General features: G+C 38.4%; 1 protein-coding gene across 2 annotated transcripts in view; it reads left to right on the plus strand.

The window, feature by feature from the left end:
• TP53BP1 (tumor protein p53 binding protein 1) overlaps positions 1-15257 on the plus strand; it is a 97378-nt gene that overhangs the window by 20899 nt on the left and 61222 nt on the right. For both annotated transcript variants that reach the window (XM_041744293.1, XM_041744294.1), the window contains exons 2-6: positions 5115-5303; positions 5880-6064; positions 6270-6363; positions 6617-6701; positions 14595-14725. In XM_041744293.1, the coding sequence (XP_041600227.1) occupies positions 5297-5303; positions 5880-6064; positions 6270-6363; positions 6617-6701; positions 14595-14725 (502 nt within the window). In that variant the 5' untranslated portion in view covers positions 5115-5296. The remainder of the gene's footprint in view (positions 1-5114; positions 5304-5879; positions 6065-6269; positions 6364-6616; positions 6702-14594; positions 14726-15257) is intronic.

Consider the following 15257-nt stretch of genomic DNA (forward strand, 5'->3'; position numbering starts at 1 on the left):
CTGTTTCCAGGTAAGTGGCTCCTAGTGGAGTTAAACTCTTCAGTTTAAAATCTGAGAAGGTGGAAGGCAGAAAACTGCAGCTAATACTGCAGTCACAACTGTGCTCGGTATTTTTGTGTTTTAGAGAAACTCTGGCTAATAAGAAGGCCTACGGTTGGCTGATTGGCTGTCTGGAAAATGAATCTAGCTGAAAGGGGGCAGTAAGTAAAGTCTTTTTAAAAAAATGTGATAATACATACAATAGAATATTATTCAGCCTTGGGCGCCTGGGTGGCTCAGTGGTTGAGCATCTGCCTTTGGCTTAGGTCGTGATCTGGAGTGCTGGGATCCAGTCCTGCATTGGGTTCCCTGCAGGGAGTCTGCTTCTTCCTCTGCCTATGTCTCTGCCTTTCTGTGTCTCTCTCTGTATCTCTTATGAATAAACAAGTACAATCATAAGAAAAAGAAAAAGAGTATTATTCAGCCTTAATAGGGAAAGAAATTCTGACACATGCTTTTAAAATTACAACATGGATGAATCTTGAGGACATTATGTCAAATGAAATAAGCCAGACACAAAAGGACAAATATTGTGTGAATCCATTTATACGAAGTACCTAGAGTCGTTAAATTTAGAGACAGAAAGTAGCATGGTGATTGCCGGGGGTGGTAGGGTTAGGGGTGGGGCAGTAAGGAGTAAGTGTTTAATGCATATAGAGTTTTAGTTTGGGAAGATGAAAAAATTCTGGAGATGGATGGTGGTGATGGTTGCATAACAATGTGAATGTACTTAATTCCGCTGAGCCATATACTTAGGAATGGGTAAAACCATAGATGTCATGTTATATATACATTAAAAAAATTGAGCAGGAGAAATGTGGCAAAGTGTTAACAAAGGTGAAAAGGTTTATGAGAGATAATTATACTATTTTTTTATTATACTACATTTGCAAATTCTCTGTTGCTCTGAAATTTTCTTCAAAATAAAAAATTGGGATCCCTGGGTGGCGCAGCGGTTTGGCGCCTGCCTTTGGCCCAGGGCGCGATCCTGGAGACCCGGGATCGAATCCCACGTCGGGCTCCCGGTGCATGGAGCCTGCTTCTCTCTCTGCCTGTATCTCTGCCTCTCTCTCTCTCTCTGTGACTATCATAAATAAATAAAAATTAAAAAAAAAATTTAAAAAAAATAAATAAAAAATTTACTTAAAATGAACAGGAGGCAGTTCTATAGAGATAAGATATAGACCAGTGGGATTGCTTCCACTGTAGGAGTTGTAGGTACTAAGTGTATCAGCCTCATGTTAGGAGTGTCATAGGCAATATAGTATCATAGGCAATTAATTATTGAGTACCTTAAGCAATTTGCTTTCACATTTTAATTATATCATCACCTCTTTCTTGATTTAACTTCTTCATAGGGATGTGGAATTGACAACTTTTCAATTTTTCCTCTGTTTTCTTCATATTACTTTAATTGTTTTGAATTCCTAGAACACTAGGGACCAGGGTCAAATTCTGAGTCTTTCTTTTGCTAGCTTTAAGACATTATGAAAATTATCTCATCTCCCTAAGCTTTAGTGTCCTCATTTGTAACCCTCAGAGTTATGAGGCTTTTAAGTGGAATAATGAATATAAAACAGAGCACAATATCTGCTGCATAGTAAAAATGTAGTATGTGTTATTAATTATATCATTGGTATATGACTGGACATGATTGTATAGGTCCAAGCGCAACAAAAGGCATTCTAGAATCAACTATAGGTTTAATATAAAAATGTAATAACATTAATATTTCAGTTTAAAAGGGATATGTAATAGTTTTTTATTAAATTCAGTACTTGTCATATCCTCAGTAAAGTTCTTTGCCACTAAACACCCAAACTGAGTTTCCAGTTGAAAACAATGAAGCAAATTTAAAGGTTAGTGACCAGTGTCCGTGAGATAGGATTAAAATATCTGGGGTTCTTTTGTTTTGTTAAAAATTTTATTTATTTATTCATGAGAAACACACACAGAGAGGCAGAGACACTGGTAGAGGGAGCTGGGAGCCTGATGCAGGGACTCCATCTTAGGACCCTGGGATCAGACCAGAGCCAAAGGCAGGTGCTCAACCACTGAGCCACCCAGGCATCCGTGGGGTTCTTTTGCTTAGAGAAATTTGTGACGGGGCCTCAGAAAAAGACTAAGTATATATGGCACTTATATTTATTGTTTGATTGGTTGAAATATATTATGGAATTATTGGACTAGATGAGATGATTCCAGCCTTTTGAAAAATTTTCTGGTTTTAAAATTACCAATTAAAGACAATACGAGGGATCCCTGGGTGGCGCAGCGGTTTGGCGCCTGCCTTTGGCCCAGGGCGCGATCCCGGAGACCCCGGATCGAATCCCATGTCGGGCTCCCGGTGCATGGAGCCTGCTTCTCCCTCTGCCTGTGTCTCTGCCTCTCTCTCTCTCTCTCTGTGACTATAATAAAAAAAAAAAATTAAAAAAAAAAAAAAAAAGACAATACGAAAGGAAATGGCTTTAAGAGCCATTTAAACTCTAGAATAAAAGATTTAGGTTAAATGATTAGAAGAAAAATTTCTGACAATGAGGTTTATTAAACTTTAAAGTGAGTTAACATAAAGTCTGATGGGATTTTCTTGTCTTCAGAGATAAATTAGATTTCTATCTGAGGTGGCTTAGGTAAAGATGCACCTGCAGGTAGGTAGCTCAGCCGATGGTCCTTTGCAGCCTCAGAGTCAGTAAAGGTCTTTGGCTCACCTAACCACAATCAGGCACAGTCTCAGTGGGTAAACAACCTGCCTGCATTTTCTAATCTTTCTGGATAATTTAATGATTAATTTAATTGTTATACTGGCTACCAAGGAATTCACAGGTTTTTTTTTTTTTTTTGACAGAGAGAGAGAGAGAGAGAGAGAATGCACACTTACATGAGGCAAGGGTGCAGAGGGAGAGAGAGAATCTTAAGCAGGCTCCACACTCAGATCTGAGACCTGAGCCGAATTTAAGAGTTGGGTTCTGAACTTAATGACACACCTGGGCACTTCTCAAGTTTTTCTTCAGTTTTATTTAGTAAGGGGAATGGCTCAGGCTTATTTATTTATTTAATTTTATTTTATCGCGCCCTGGACCAAAGGCAGGTGCCAAACCGCTGCACCACCCAGGGATCCCGGCTTATTTATTGATTGATTTCTTTTTAGTCATGTTTATTGAGGTTCAGTTTATCTTTTTACTGCACAATTTTGTGAGTTTTAACAAACACAGTTACTTTTCAAATAATCAAGAGGGCCTATTTATGTATATCTTCCTTGGGGAGGGGAAATGCAATAGCAGGACAGAAAAGAGCAAAAATATAGTGACTTTTGGAGTATTTTTATGGGACTTGAGGTCGAGATTTGGCCACAATAGGAACTGGTTGTTTGAGCTCTCACACATGGAGCTGATGAAAAAAACAAAAACAAACAAACAAAAAACAAATGGAGCTGATGAATTCACTTTGTCTACCTAGTGTTGTTAATATTGACCTGCCCTGGCCCTTTAAGAATTATATTTATTTGGTCACTGGTCTTCTGCAGCATTAGGAATGGAGGAAAGAAGATCAATTATAAATGATTTGAAGATTAAGAAGAGGGATATGTCTCTGTGTGTTCTATTCCATCTTTGTTCCACTAGTAAAACATTCCAAGGACCCTAAGTATATTCTAGTTACAGCAACAGTAGTCTCTAGATTGTTCAGAACATTTTTTTAAGGTTTTATTTATTTATTCATGAGAGACACAGAGAGGGGCAGAGACATAGGCAGAGGGAGAAGCAGGCTCTGCTGATGCGGTACTCGATACCAGGCCCCGGGGAACCACGACCTGAGTCAAAGGCAAGAAGCTCAATTGCTGAGCCACCCAGGCATCCCTGGACAGTTTCATTTCAAAGATTCTGTCCTTTTGTTTCCATAAGTAACATATACTCACATGACATTCTTTGATTGTTAGTTTAAAAAACGTGATCACTGTAATTTATAACGGCAGGGAGAATGGTTTATAGGAAGCTCCACTTCCTCTTAGCGTTTATCAAGTGCTAAATTGGGCATTTACAGGATTGGAGAATCATGGTTGGGCTGTACCTAAGTCATTCTGAGCCTGAGGCAGGGAGAGAGAACTACCTCCTATTGAATGCCTACTATGTTTATGCTTGGCGGTGTATTAGGTGCTTTCCCTATTGACAGCTGCTCTGGCTAGAATTCCATTCCACATCCAACTACCACTTAAAACACATATTTCTAGTTGGTGCCTAGTTCATTAATGCAAGTCACAGCTGCCACACCCTCTATAAGACCCTGACACCATAATTAGGTTAATAGACTCTCAAGTTTTGGAGGGATCTTTGAGGTCATTTAGTTAAAGGGGTGGCAGCTGTTCTCTTCACCACCAAGTCTGGGAATCACTGTGCTCAATTCTCTCAACGGGAAGTACAAAAAAGGTCTGGGGTTATAGTCTCCTTGGGCTTCAGTGTCATATAAAAGATAGGACAATGATAAGCACACGTGAAGCTCGAATTATGTTCCAGACTGGAAAGGGCCGATGGGAAGAAAAAAAAAAAAAAAAGCTTTACTGGGGACTTCAGACAATGTAAAGAAAGAAAGAAAGAAAAAACAAACAAAAACAAAACAAAACCCAAACTGGCAGAGACGTAATGTGAAGCCCTTGAATTCAATTAGAGGCCCAACAGAAAGGAATCCTGATGGACACAGGTAAAACCCAAAGCGTCCTTCCTCTCTTCAGTTTCAACAGCTCTGAAGTACCAGCCATCCTGGATCTTCTTCTTTGCCCTTTTATTAGAAAGCCGGTGAACACTCTCCTTTTCTAAGGAAGAGGATGAGAGAAGGGGCCTCGAGGTGAACGAACGATAGAAAACAGGTCTTTTATGTCTGAGTAGAGACACAAACAATTGTCCCGGAGGCAGAGGAATATATTTCACGCCCTCTCAAGGTCCCTTCGGTTCAAGGATACTGTCATTCTCTGGCTGTACTAGGGGGAGGGCCTGTAACGTCCATGCTGCCATGGAAACACGCCGCGGTGTTCCTTTTTCTTACGTGGGGCGGGGCACTCTGTCTAAGCCACCAATCACCCACAGGGCTTCTTGAGTGGCGGACAGCAGCAGCGAATGGGCAAGCAGATACTGAGTGACGTGCGGGAAAAGGGGGAGTTCGCGGCCGGCGGCGGCGGTGGCTACAGCGGCGACCTGGGGATCGAGCTGGAGGGAGCTGGGGAGCGTGCAGGGACCTCTAGCTCCAGCGCGAGTGATCTCCCGCCGGGATGCCTGGTACTGTTTGTAGAGAAGTGGGGGTGCAGTGAGCTCTGAAGGCTTGGCTTTCGGGTCTGAAGGGATGGCTGACCGGAGGGGGCGGGGTGGCAAGCATGGCGGCGGTGACGGGGAAAGGGTTGGAGGGCCCTGAGGAGGGGGTGGGGAAGCAGTAACTGGGAAGGCTGGGTGGTCTTGAGGAAACGTGAAGGGCTGAGGGTGTTCTAGCGAACCGAGGTTACCAAGCAGCCTTTTAGGGGGCCATAGAGGCGCCAGAAGGACGTAAGGAGAGTTGTGGGGGATGGAAAAAGAGGCGGGGAGAGAAGAGGTTAGGGAAGAGAGGAAAGGGTGTCTACGGGGAAGGTGATGGAAAAGAAGAGGGAGAAGAATTGGCAGGCTGATAGTAAATAACGAGCAAACCAGGCCTTGGGAGGTATGATAGGAAAGTGCTTGCAGCGATTATAAATATAATCTAATTGGAGTCCTAGACTTGTCCCCTTTCTTAGCTTTTGCACTTCCGCCCCATTTTTGAAGCTCAAACTGCGTGAGGAAGGCTAGTAGGTTACACGGAACTGATCTTTTGTTATTCCGTTCCAGGGGAGCAGATGGACCCTACTGGAAGTCAGTTGGATTCAGATTTCTCTCAGCAAGACACTCCTTGCCTGATAATTGAAGATTCTCAGCCTGAAAGCCAGGTTCTAGAAGATGATTCTGGTTCTCACTTAAGTATGCTATCCCGGCACCTTCCTAATCTACAGACACACAAAGAGAACCCTGTGTTGGTGAGTGATACCTTGTTTGGAAATGATTGAGAACAGTTATTTTTTATCTAATCAAGACCAGTCAGCCAACATAAGTACTTAGGAGATCACTATCTTTTGGATAAAATTGTTTGGAAAAATGAAATCAATAGATTGACAAAAAGTATGCCTCATTTTGGATTACTTCATATTTAGTAGGGGATGTTATTTATGTACTATTTTCTAGGATGTTGTGTCCAATCCTGAACAAACAGCTGGAGAAGAACAAGGAGATAGTAATAGTGGGTTCAATGAGCATCTGAAAGAAAACAAAGCTGCAGGTGAGGTGTTTAAAACTATTAGTCCCCTTTGCAAGAGTGCTCTTGTTGGAGCTGGGTGGATCTAAACATGTAGTTGTGGGGAAGGTACATAAGTGAGGTTTAGCACAGTATCTGGTGCATAGCAGGCACTCAAAAAGTTGGTTTTTTAAATGTAGCTGATTAGATTGATATTGTCTACATTTCTCAACTTGTATTGACGTTTGGTGGTAAATGCCTTTTATACTAATATTCTTATTTTGTTTTCCCTCCCCAGAACCTGTAGATTCTTCCCATTTGGATGCATGTAGTTCCATCAGTCAGGTCATTGAACAGATACCTCAGCCAAACAGGACAAGCAGGTATACTAGTGTTGGCAGGAATTTATTTAAATTTATTAATGGATCGATTCTTTTATTTGTGCCTATCACCTCATCCCAAGGATAAAGGGATTAATCTTATTTTTGTGAATTAGAAAGTGGGATTTGAGGATTGTATTAACTAGTATGTTAGTACTGATAGCTAGAATCTCTTTAGTGAAGGTAATAAACATTTTTTACACCTGTATTATTCAAATTGTGATCTCTCTTGTGCATATAAAACAAAATAAGTGTTCTTCATTCTTAGCATAGATAGGACTTAGTAGTAGGAAAAAAAAATCATCAGAAGATATTTAGATATATACTATCAAAAATGTTAGGCATGTTTTCCATGAAACATGACCATGGTAGAACATTTAGTTCTACCAGCTAAATTACCTTACCAGTTTTAGACCCAGAATGTTTAACTCATACCCTATAGAGTATGTGATTTTTACTTTGTCTTATGTATAGTTTTACCTTGCCCATTTATTGAGTGTATCCTCAGTTAGGTACTGGATTGGATGTTTGATATAGTCTTGTTTAATTTCATCCTTAAAGCAGCTGTACAGTGAAGACATTATGTCCATTACATAGAGGGAGAAAACTGATGGGTGAAGAAGTTAAATTACTTGCTGTAGCATACATTGCTTGTAAGTGACAGCTGAGCTTTGAGTGCTCCTGACTCAAGTGCCTTTTCTTTCTTTTTTAGTGTTCACTGCTGCTTAGTCTTCTGCCTAAAATCTGCTAAGATCAAAAGAGAACTTAGATAACTTTAGGGACCTTGTGGTGGCATAGTAGAAAAGGGAGCAGAGAGGAGAATGTTAGGTTGAGGTATTGAAAGAGTATGGTTTTATCTAAAAAATAAACTTTTTTTTTTTTAGTACTCTGCACATAATTTTTTTCTCCCAAATCATCAGTTGGATACTTCAAAACAATTTTGGTCTGCAAATGGGTTCTGTTTGGCCCATACATGGTTGTAAAATATATTTAAATTAATTGATAGAATTTTAAAATGGGGAAATTTTATGTAAAACTTGGATTTTCAGTTTCTGGCATTACTAGTCCAGAGGTAATACAACAGTTGTATTACTGGTAACAATTGCCTGGAGCTGTGAATAGAGCAGCTATCCTCTGCTTAGGGGACCATGAGTGCTATGGTCAGTTTTGGTCCCCATAATTTGCTATTGTACATGGACATTGAAGCCAAGTATTCATCATTTATTATAGTGCTCTTGCTTTTCTTAACTGACCTCACTCCTTTGTGTTACCTTGTTTTGCTTTCTGTAGGCATTTAAGTTTATGGTACTTCTTTAGGAACACATGCCTTACTTACATTTTTGTGGCCTCTTGGTTTGAACCAGTGAGGACAGGGACTATGCAGATCCCTTATTGTAAAAGAAGCAATGCTGTTAGAGAAGTCCCATGCTAACTTCTTTTCTCTTTGTATATCAATGTGTTGTCCTTTCTCTAAAAAAATAAAACAAAACTTGAATGTTTACATTCAGTAAATGTGCAGGCACCGTGGCAGGTGTTTTAAAGGGGCTTTGCCATTATGGAGTTTATAATTTAATAGAGAGACAGATGTTAAATCATTACATAAATGGCTATGCAGTTATAATTGTGATCATTGCAAAGAAGGAGGAAAAATATAATATATAACCTAATCTGTGTGATGGGGTAAGCTTCTCTTTTTTGGGGGGGGGAGGGGGGTAAGCTTCTCTAAGGAATGTGATCTCAACTATAAATATGAATTTGTTAGGCATAGTTGAGGGGCTGGGGAGAAGTGTGTGGCATGTGAGAGGAGGAATTTTCCAGACAGAGGGAATTGCAAGTGCAAAGGCCATGAATCTAGAAAGGATTTGGAGATTGAAAGCTCTTCAGAACACATGTGTATTGATTTTTTTAATGTTGTCTTTATTCATAAATGCAAGTATTTTGGAAAAAGCTGCTTGTGAACTTTTCTACATAAAATTCCAAAAAAATCTTCCTTTCATATCTAGTGTCTAATTAAGCCAATGATCCTAACCATGGAGCATCCTAAAATATACTAAAGAACTATAGATTGTTTTATTACCTTGTAAAACTTTTATTTTATTTTTTTAAAGATTTTAAGTAATCTCTACACCTAGCATGGGGCTTGAACTCACAACCTCAGAATCAGAGTTGCATGCTTCACCAACTGAGCCAGCCAGGCGCCCCTTGCTGGCTGGCCCATTTTGAAAATGAGACGATTATAGATTTACATGCAGTTGTAAGAAATAATACTTAGAGATCCTTTGTAAACTTTGCCCAGTTTCCCAAATGGTAATGTTTTGCAAAGCAGTATAAAATCATAATCAGGATATTAACATTGATAAAATCCACTGAATGTATTCAGATTTCCCTACTTTTACTTGTATTTGTGTGTGTGAATTTTTATAAAGTCTAGTTACCTGTGTATCTACCACTATAAATCAACATACTGAACGATTCCAGCACCACAAGGATCCCTAGTGCTGTCCTTTTATTGCCATACCCACCTCTTCTCTTACTGAACCTCTGGTGATCACTAATTAAGACTGTCCTTTGTGATATTTTGTCATTTCAAAATGTTATATAAATGGGATCATACGTTATGTAACCCATGGGATAGACTTTTTTTAGTGTATTCCTGGGAGATCCATCCAAATTGTTGCATGTATGGGTAGTTCATTCCTTTTTATTGTTGAGTAATGTTCCATGGTATGGATATACCACAGTTTAACCATTTACCTATTGTAGGAAGTCTAGGTTGATCTGGTTTTTGGCTGTTAAAAATAAAATTGCTCCCAGGGCACCTGGGTGGCTCAGTCAGTTAGATGTCTGACTCTTGGTTTTAGCTCAGATAATGATTTCAGGGTTGTGAGATTAAGCCCCACATCGGGCTCTGTGCTCAGCTCAGAGTCTGCTTGGGATTCTCTCCCTTTCCCTCTGCCCCATTCCCTGCTTTTGTGTGCGCTCTCTCTCTCTCTCTCTCTCAAATAATAAATAAAATCTTAAAACAACAAATAAAGTTGCTCTGAACATTTGCGTGCTAGTTTTTGTGTGAATATAAGTCTTCATATCTCTGGAATAAATGGCCAGGTGGGCAGTTGCATATTTATTTTTTTTTAAGAAACTGCCAAACTATTTTCTAGAGTTGCTGTATCATTTTATAGTTTCACTAGCAGTGTAAGAGGTACAGTCTATCCCTTCTCTTTTTTTTTTTTTTCCTGTCTATCCCTTCTCACCAGCATTTGGTGGTGTCACTATTTTATTATGGCCATTCTGATAAGAGTGTAGTGATGTATCTCATTGTTTTAATTTGCATTTCCCTAGTGGCAAGTAATGTTGAACATCTTTTCATGTGCTTATTTGCCACCTGTACATCCTTTTAAAGGAAATGTCTGTTAATGTCTTCTGTCCATTTTCTAATTGAATGTTTAAAAATTGTGTTTTGAAAGTACTTTATATATTCTAGTTATTAGCCCTTCATAGGATATGTGGTTTGCAAGTATTTTCTCTCACTCTGTAGTTTGTCTTTTCATCCTCTTCAGAGGGCTTTTCACAGAGCAGGTTTTTAATTCTGATGAGGTCTGTCAAATACTTTTAACAGAGCAATATAAATACATAGTTTATTTAAAAAATAGCTGATAGAGGTGCCTGGCTGGCTCAGTCAGTTAAGTGTCCTACCTTGATTTCAGCTCAGGTCTCAGTCTTAGGGTTATGGGTTCAAGCCCCACGTTGGGCTCCATGTTGGGTATGGAGCCTACTTAAATAAAAATGAGCTTATAATGAAAAGCAGGGTCCTTATCCACCCGTGGTCCCTTTTCACAGAGGCAACCCTTTAAGTGTGTTTTAACTTCTTTGAGAGGTTATCTTCCTAGCACTCAATGCTATTGTAAACCTAACACCATTATACTGCCATTTCTTGTTTTATCAAATTAAGACAGTTGAATTATATAATGAAAGATGCGGATTGACTCAAAACACTCCCAATTTTTGATAGTAAGTAGTTTAGCTCTTTTAATGGCTATTTTTGTATTTCTAAATAATGTATTTATTTTAAGATTTTATTTGTTTGAGAGACACAGAGAGCATGAGTGGAGAGAGGGGCAGAGGGAGAGGGAGAGGCAGACTCCCCTCTGAGCAGGGAGCCTGATGTGGGGCTTGATCCCAGAACCCTGAGATCATGAGCTGAGCTGAAGGTGGATAGTTGCTTAACCTACTGAGCAACCTAGGTGCCCTGTGTATTTCTAAATAATGAATTTAAACCTTTGTTTTCATCAGCTTCAGACAGTGGAAAAAAGTTTAACATCAGTACTATTTTTTTTGTCTTTAATCTGATTTATTTCAGGCCTCTTCAGATTCATCTAATCATTCTACAGATATGTATTGGGTATTTCCTATATTTCAAGCAGTGTTGAATTTTGGAGTTGCAAAGAATCAGAAAAAATAAAAATCATAGACCTTAATGTAGCTTACATTCTCATATGGGATATAGTAATACATGGTAAATAAGTAAATAGTATGTTAGACACTAAGGGCTGAAGAGAAAAATATAGCAGAGAATAGCAGAGAAAGGGATAGAAAATGTCAAAGGAGTTGCAAGTTTAGATAGGGTGACTTAGGGAATGCCTCACTGATGTGATGTTTGATTAAAAGTTCTTAAGTGATGTCTCTAGTTATCTGGGATAAGTGCAGTCCATGCATTGAGAACAGCAAGTGCAAAGGCCCTGAGGTATGAGTGTGCCTGGAATATTTGAGAAATGACAAGGAGGTCAGCATGGCTGGAATAGAATGATGGAGAGAAGTGGGAAGTCAGAGAAGTAAAGGTGGGACCAGAATATATGAGGCCTTACAGGTCAGTGTGAGGAATTCAGCTGTTTCTTTTAGTGAGATAGGAAGGCATTTTAGGGGTTTGAACAGAGGAATGACATAATCTGACTTAGATTTTGACAGGATCACTCTAGCTGCTGGATTAAGAATAGACTGAAGAGTGTACAATTTTTACTTGTGGATTATGCCTTGTTAAAGCTGGGGAAAAAAAGAAGGCATTTAAATTAAAAAGGAGAATAGACTGAAGGAGGTGCGAGGGTAGAGGCAAGAAGACCAGCTAGAAGACTACTGAACGTATTTATTTATTTTAGAGAGTGAAAGAGAGCACGTGTGTGTATATACAAGTAGGAGGGCAGAGGGAGAGCGAGAATCCCAAGCAGCCTCCGTGCTGAGCTTTGGACCTCATGACCCTTGATCACAACCTGAGCTGAAACCAGGAATTGGATGCTTGACCAACTCTGCTACCCAGGTGACCCCTGAAATAATTTAGGCAATGTTAGCCAGTGGCTAGACTAGAGTAGAAGTGATGAGGAGTGTTGAGAATCTGGGTTTTTTGATTGGTTGTGGAGTATGAGAGAAAGGGAGTTAACAATACTAGAAGAACGGAGTCACTGCTAGAAGAGATGCATAAGACTGCAGGAGAAGGTCAGGTTTAGACATACTGAAGTTGAGCTGACTTTTCAATGAACAGTTGGAGACAATTGATGTACAAGTCTGGATGAAGCTCAGGGGGAAGGTCTAACTACTCTGGAAATTTAAATTGCAGAGTCACTAGTATATGTGGATGATATTTAAAGCTGAGTCTGGATAAGGTCATTAAGGAGGTGAGTAAAGGTGAAGTTCCAAGGACTCACCGTGCCTACCAACATTTAGAGGTCAGGGAAGGACATGAAGCAAAACCAAGAAAAGAGACTGAGGAAGAGCCAAAGTATGTGGTTTGTGTTGTCTTTCATTGCTCTTCTACATTTTGTCATGTTTGTTCTTGGACTTTCCCTGTAGTTCCCAAGGTTATGTAACTAGTCTTCCCAGTTATATAGGTAATATTCTATTTTATTTTTGTGAAAATCTTAGTCCCTTTTCCTTGGATCATAGTCCCCAACTTTGCATATTTATGTATACACCTTTTAATGGTCATTATAGTTATGCTCAGTAGTCTTTATACGAAACATTAAATGTATAGAAAGTTTCAAGGAAGCGAAAAATGTTGCCTATAATTCTGCCACCTAGAGGCTAATTGCTATAAACATTTTGGCATATTTCCCCTCTTGTGTGTGTGTGCACTTGATGGTTGACTTGTGTAAATTAAAAGTTTGTGTTTGACCTTTTCTGCTTAACAACATGGAATTTTTCCCATGGCAGTTAAAACTCTTAATAACATTTTCCTGAAGTTTCTCATTTAAAAATTTAAACCCACAGGAAAGATAAAAGGATAGTACATATTTGTTCTCTGTATGTGCGTATACACACACACTCACACATAAACATACATAAAATACACGTTTTAGAGGACTGGATTGTTTGAAACTAAGTTGCAGACATCATAGTTACCCTTTAATACTTCAGCATTTATTCCCTAAGAATAATACATTATTTTATATAATCATAATACCCTTATCACACCTAAGGAAATATTAATTCCGTAATACCTAGTAATGTAGTTCTATTCAGATTTTCACACTTGTATCGGATGTCAAAATATATTTTATAATAAACATTGTTTCAAATAAATTAATTTACTGATCTGTTTAGTTTTCCAGGATCCAATCCAGGTCTTTACACTTTGTATTTGTTTTTTTTCAAATATTTTTTTTCAAACATTTTTTTTTTTAAATTTTTACTTATTTATGATAGTCACAGAGAGAGAGAGAGAGAGAGAGGCAGAGACACAGGCGGAGGAAGAAGCAGGCCCCATGTACCGGGAGCCTGATGTGGGATTCGATCCGGGGTCTCCAGGATCGCGCCCTGGGCCAAAGGCAGGTGCCAAACCGCTGCGCCACCCAGGGATCCCTTTTTTTTTTTTTTTAAATTCAAACATTTTTAATAGTTGCAGAATATACAACAGTTTTATGGATCAGGAAATTATTTAATTATTTTCCTTTACTGGACTTAGAGGTATTTTTTAATCACAGTAAACTTTGAGAAATAAGCTTGTACAAGGATCTTTCTAAATTTCAAATTATTTCTTGATGTTATTGAAATTATTGGGTTACAAACACTTTTTAGAGCTTTTTTTTTAGAAACATCTTTCCAAATTGTTCTCCAGAAAGGTTCTGTTAGTTTATAAGAAACTAAGTAATTTAGTGTCATAAACATTATATGATAATGCTTATCTCATGTTTGGGCAGCACCAAATAGTAGTATACTATTTATTTTTTTCTAATTTGATGAGCAACAATTGGTTTATATGTTTTTCTACATGTTTAAAGATACTTGAATTTCTTCTTTATGAGTTGTCTGTTCATTTATGTTTTGGGGTTCTTCATATGAATTCCTTATATTTTTTGAAGATTATTCTTTTACATTTGTTGCAGTATTTTTTCCTAATCGTTGTCTTTTACTTTTGTTCATAATGTTTTTTGACCATTAACTTCCTTTAAATATACAGACCTGAATTTTATTCAGACACTCAGATTTTATATATGTATTCTGAGGTTTTTCACTAAAATATTTTTGTGAACTGTGTCTGATTCAGTTGATGTATTTTTGAGTCCCTTCACTATAACATCTAACGTCTATCTTATGTCACTTGTCAGTAATTCTCTTGAGGATAAGATTTTTTTTCTCCCTGCTTAAGTTTTTTCAGAGAAAGGTAAAATTCCAAGTATGTTTGTCCTTCTCTTAAGTATTTCTTACTTAATTCTGAGCAATGTGTTTTGGTTGTTATCCTTTCAAGTGCTTTTTGTAGAAAGAAGCACTAATGGGGACCAGGCTTTTTACTCTTTTCACATTGGTTTAAGATATTGGTATGTGGGGTGTCACAGTAAATTTTGAAGAGTGCTTTGAGCAAAGTGTCCCAGCCTATCTGGGAATACATGATCGTTTCTTTCTGCTGTTTAGTGTTTTGGGAATGTCAGTGGAATCTGCTCCTCCTGCGGGTGAAGAGAAGGAAGAAGAAGTGGAAGAGAAGGAGGAGGAAAAGGAAGAAGATACTAGAGATGATATTACCACACACTCACTTGGTGCTGAAGGTAGCTTTATGCCTTTTTCTGGATAGTAAATTGTTCTAAGTCCCTTTCACATAAGCATGTAGATATCTAAATTTCTCTTTATCAAGTTACAGATTTCTCATCATTAAATTGAGAAGAGTCATTAAGAAATTTACAGTTGTCTAAGATACTCCACCAAATTTGATGTTCAGGAATTTGATGCTTATTGGATAGCCCCCTTTCTGCATATTGATTCTTGTTACATTTGTTTTTCAAATATTTTGGGGATGTATGCTTCCTGTGTGGAAGCACAATCAGAATTGCTGTGTAGGTGGTTATAGTTTATGTTTATCTTCAGAAAGTAGACATAGTCTACCTATAAGGTACTCATAAGGTTTTATAATATGTAATTTTTTGCTTCATTACATATTTTCCCTCTTTCAGTGCCTTTATTCTTATTGTTTTGTGTTTTTAAAAAAGATGTATTTATTTTTGAGAGAGAATGTGAGTGAATGCAGAAGCCAGGGAAGGGGCAGAGGGAGAAGGAGAGGATTTCAAGCTGACTCTCAGCTGA

The sequence above is a fragment of the Vulpes lagopus genome, chromosome 2 (assembly GCF_018345385.1).
Source record: "Vulpes lagopus strain Blue_001 chromosome 2, ASM1834538v1, whole genome shotgun sequence".
NCBI lineage: Eukaryota > Metazoa > Chordata > Mammalia > Carnivora > Canidae > Vulpes > Vulpes lagopus.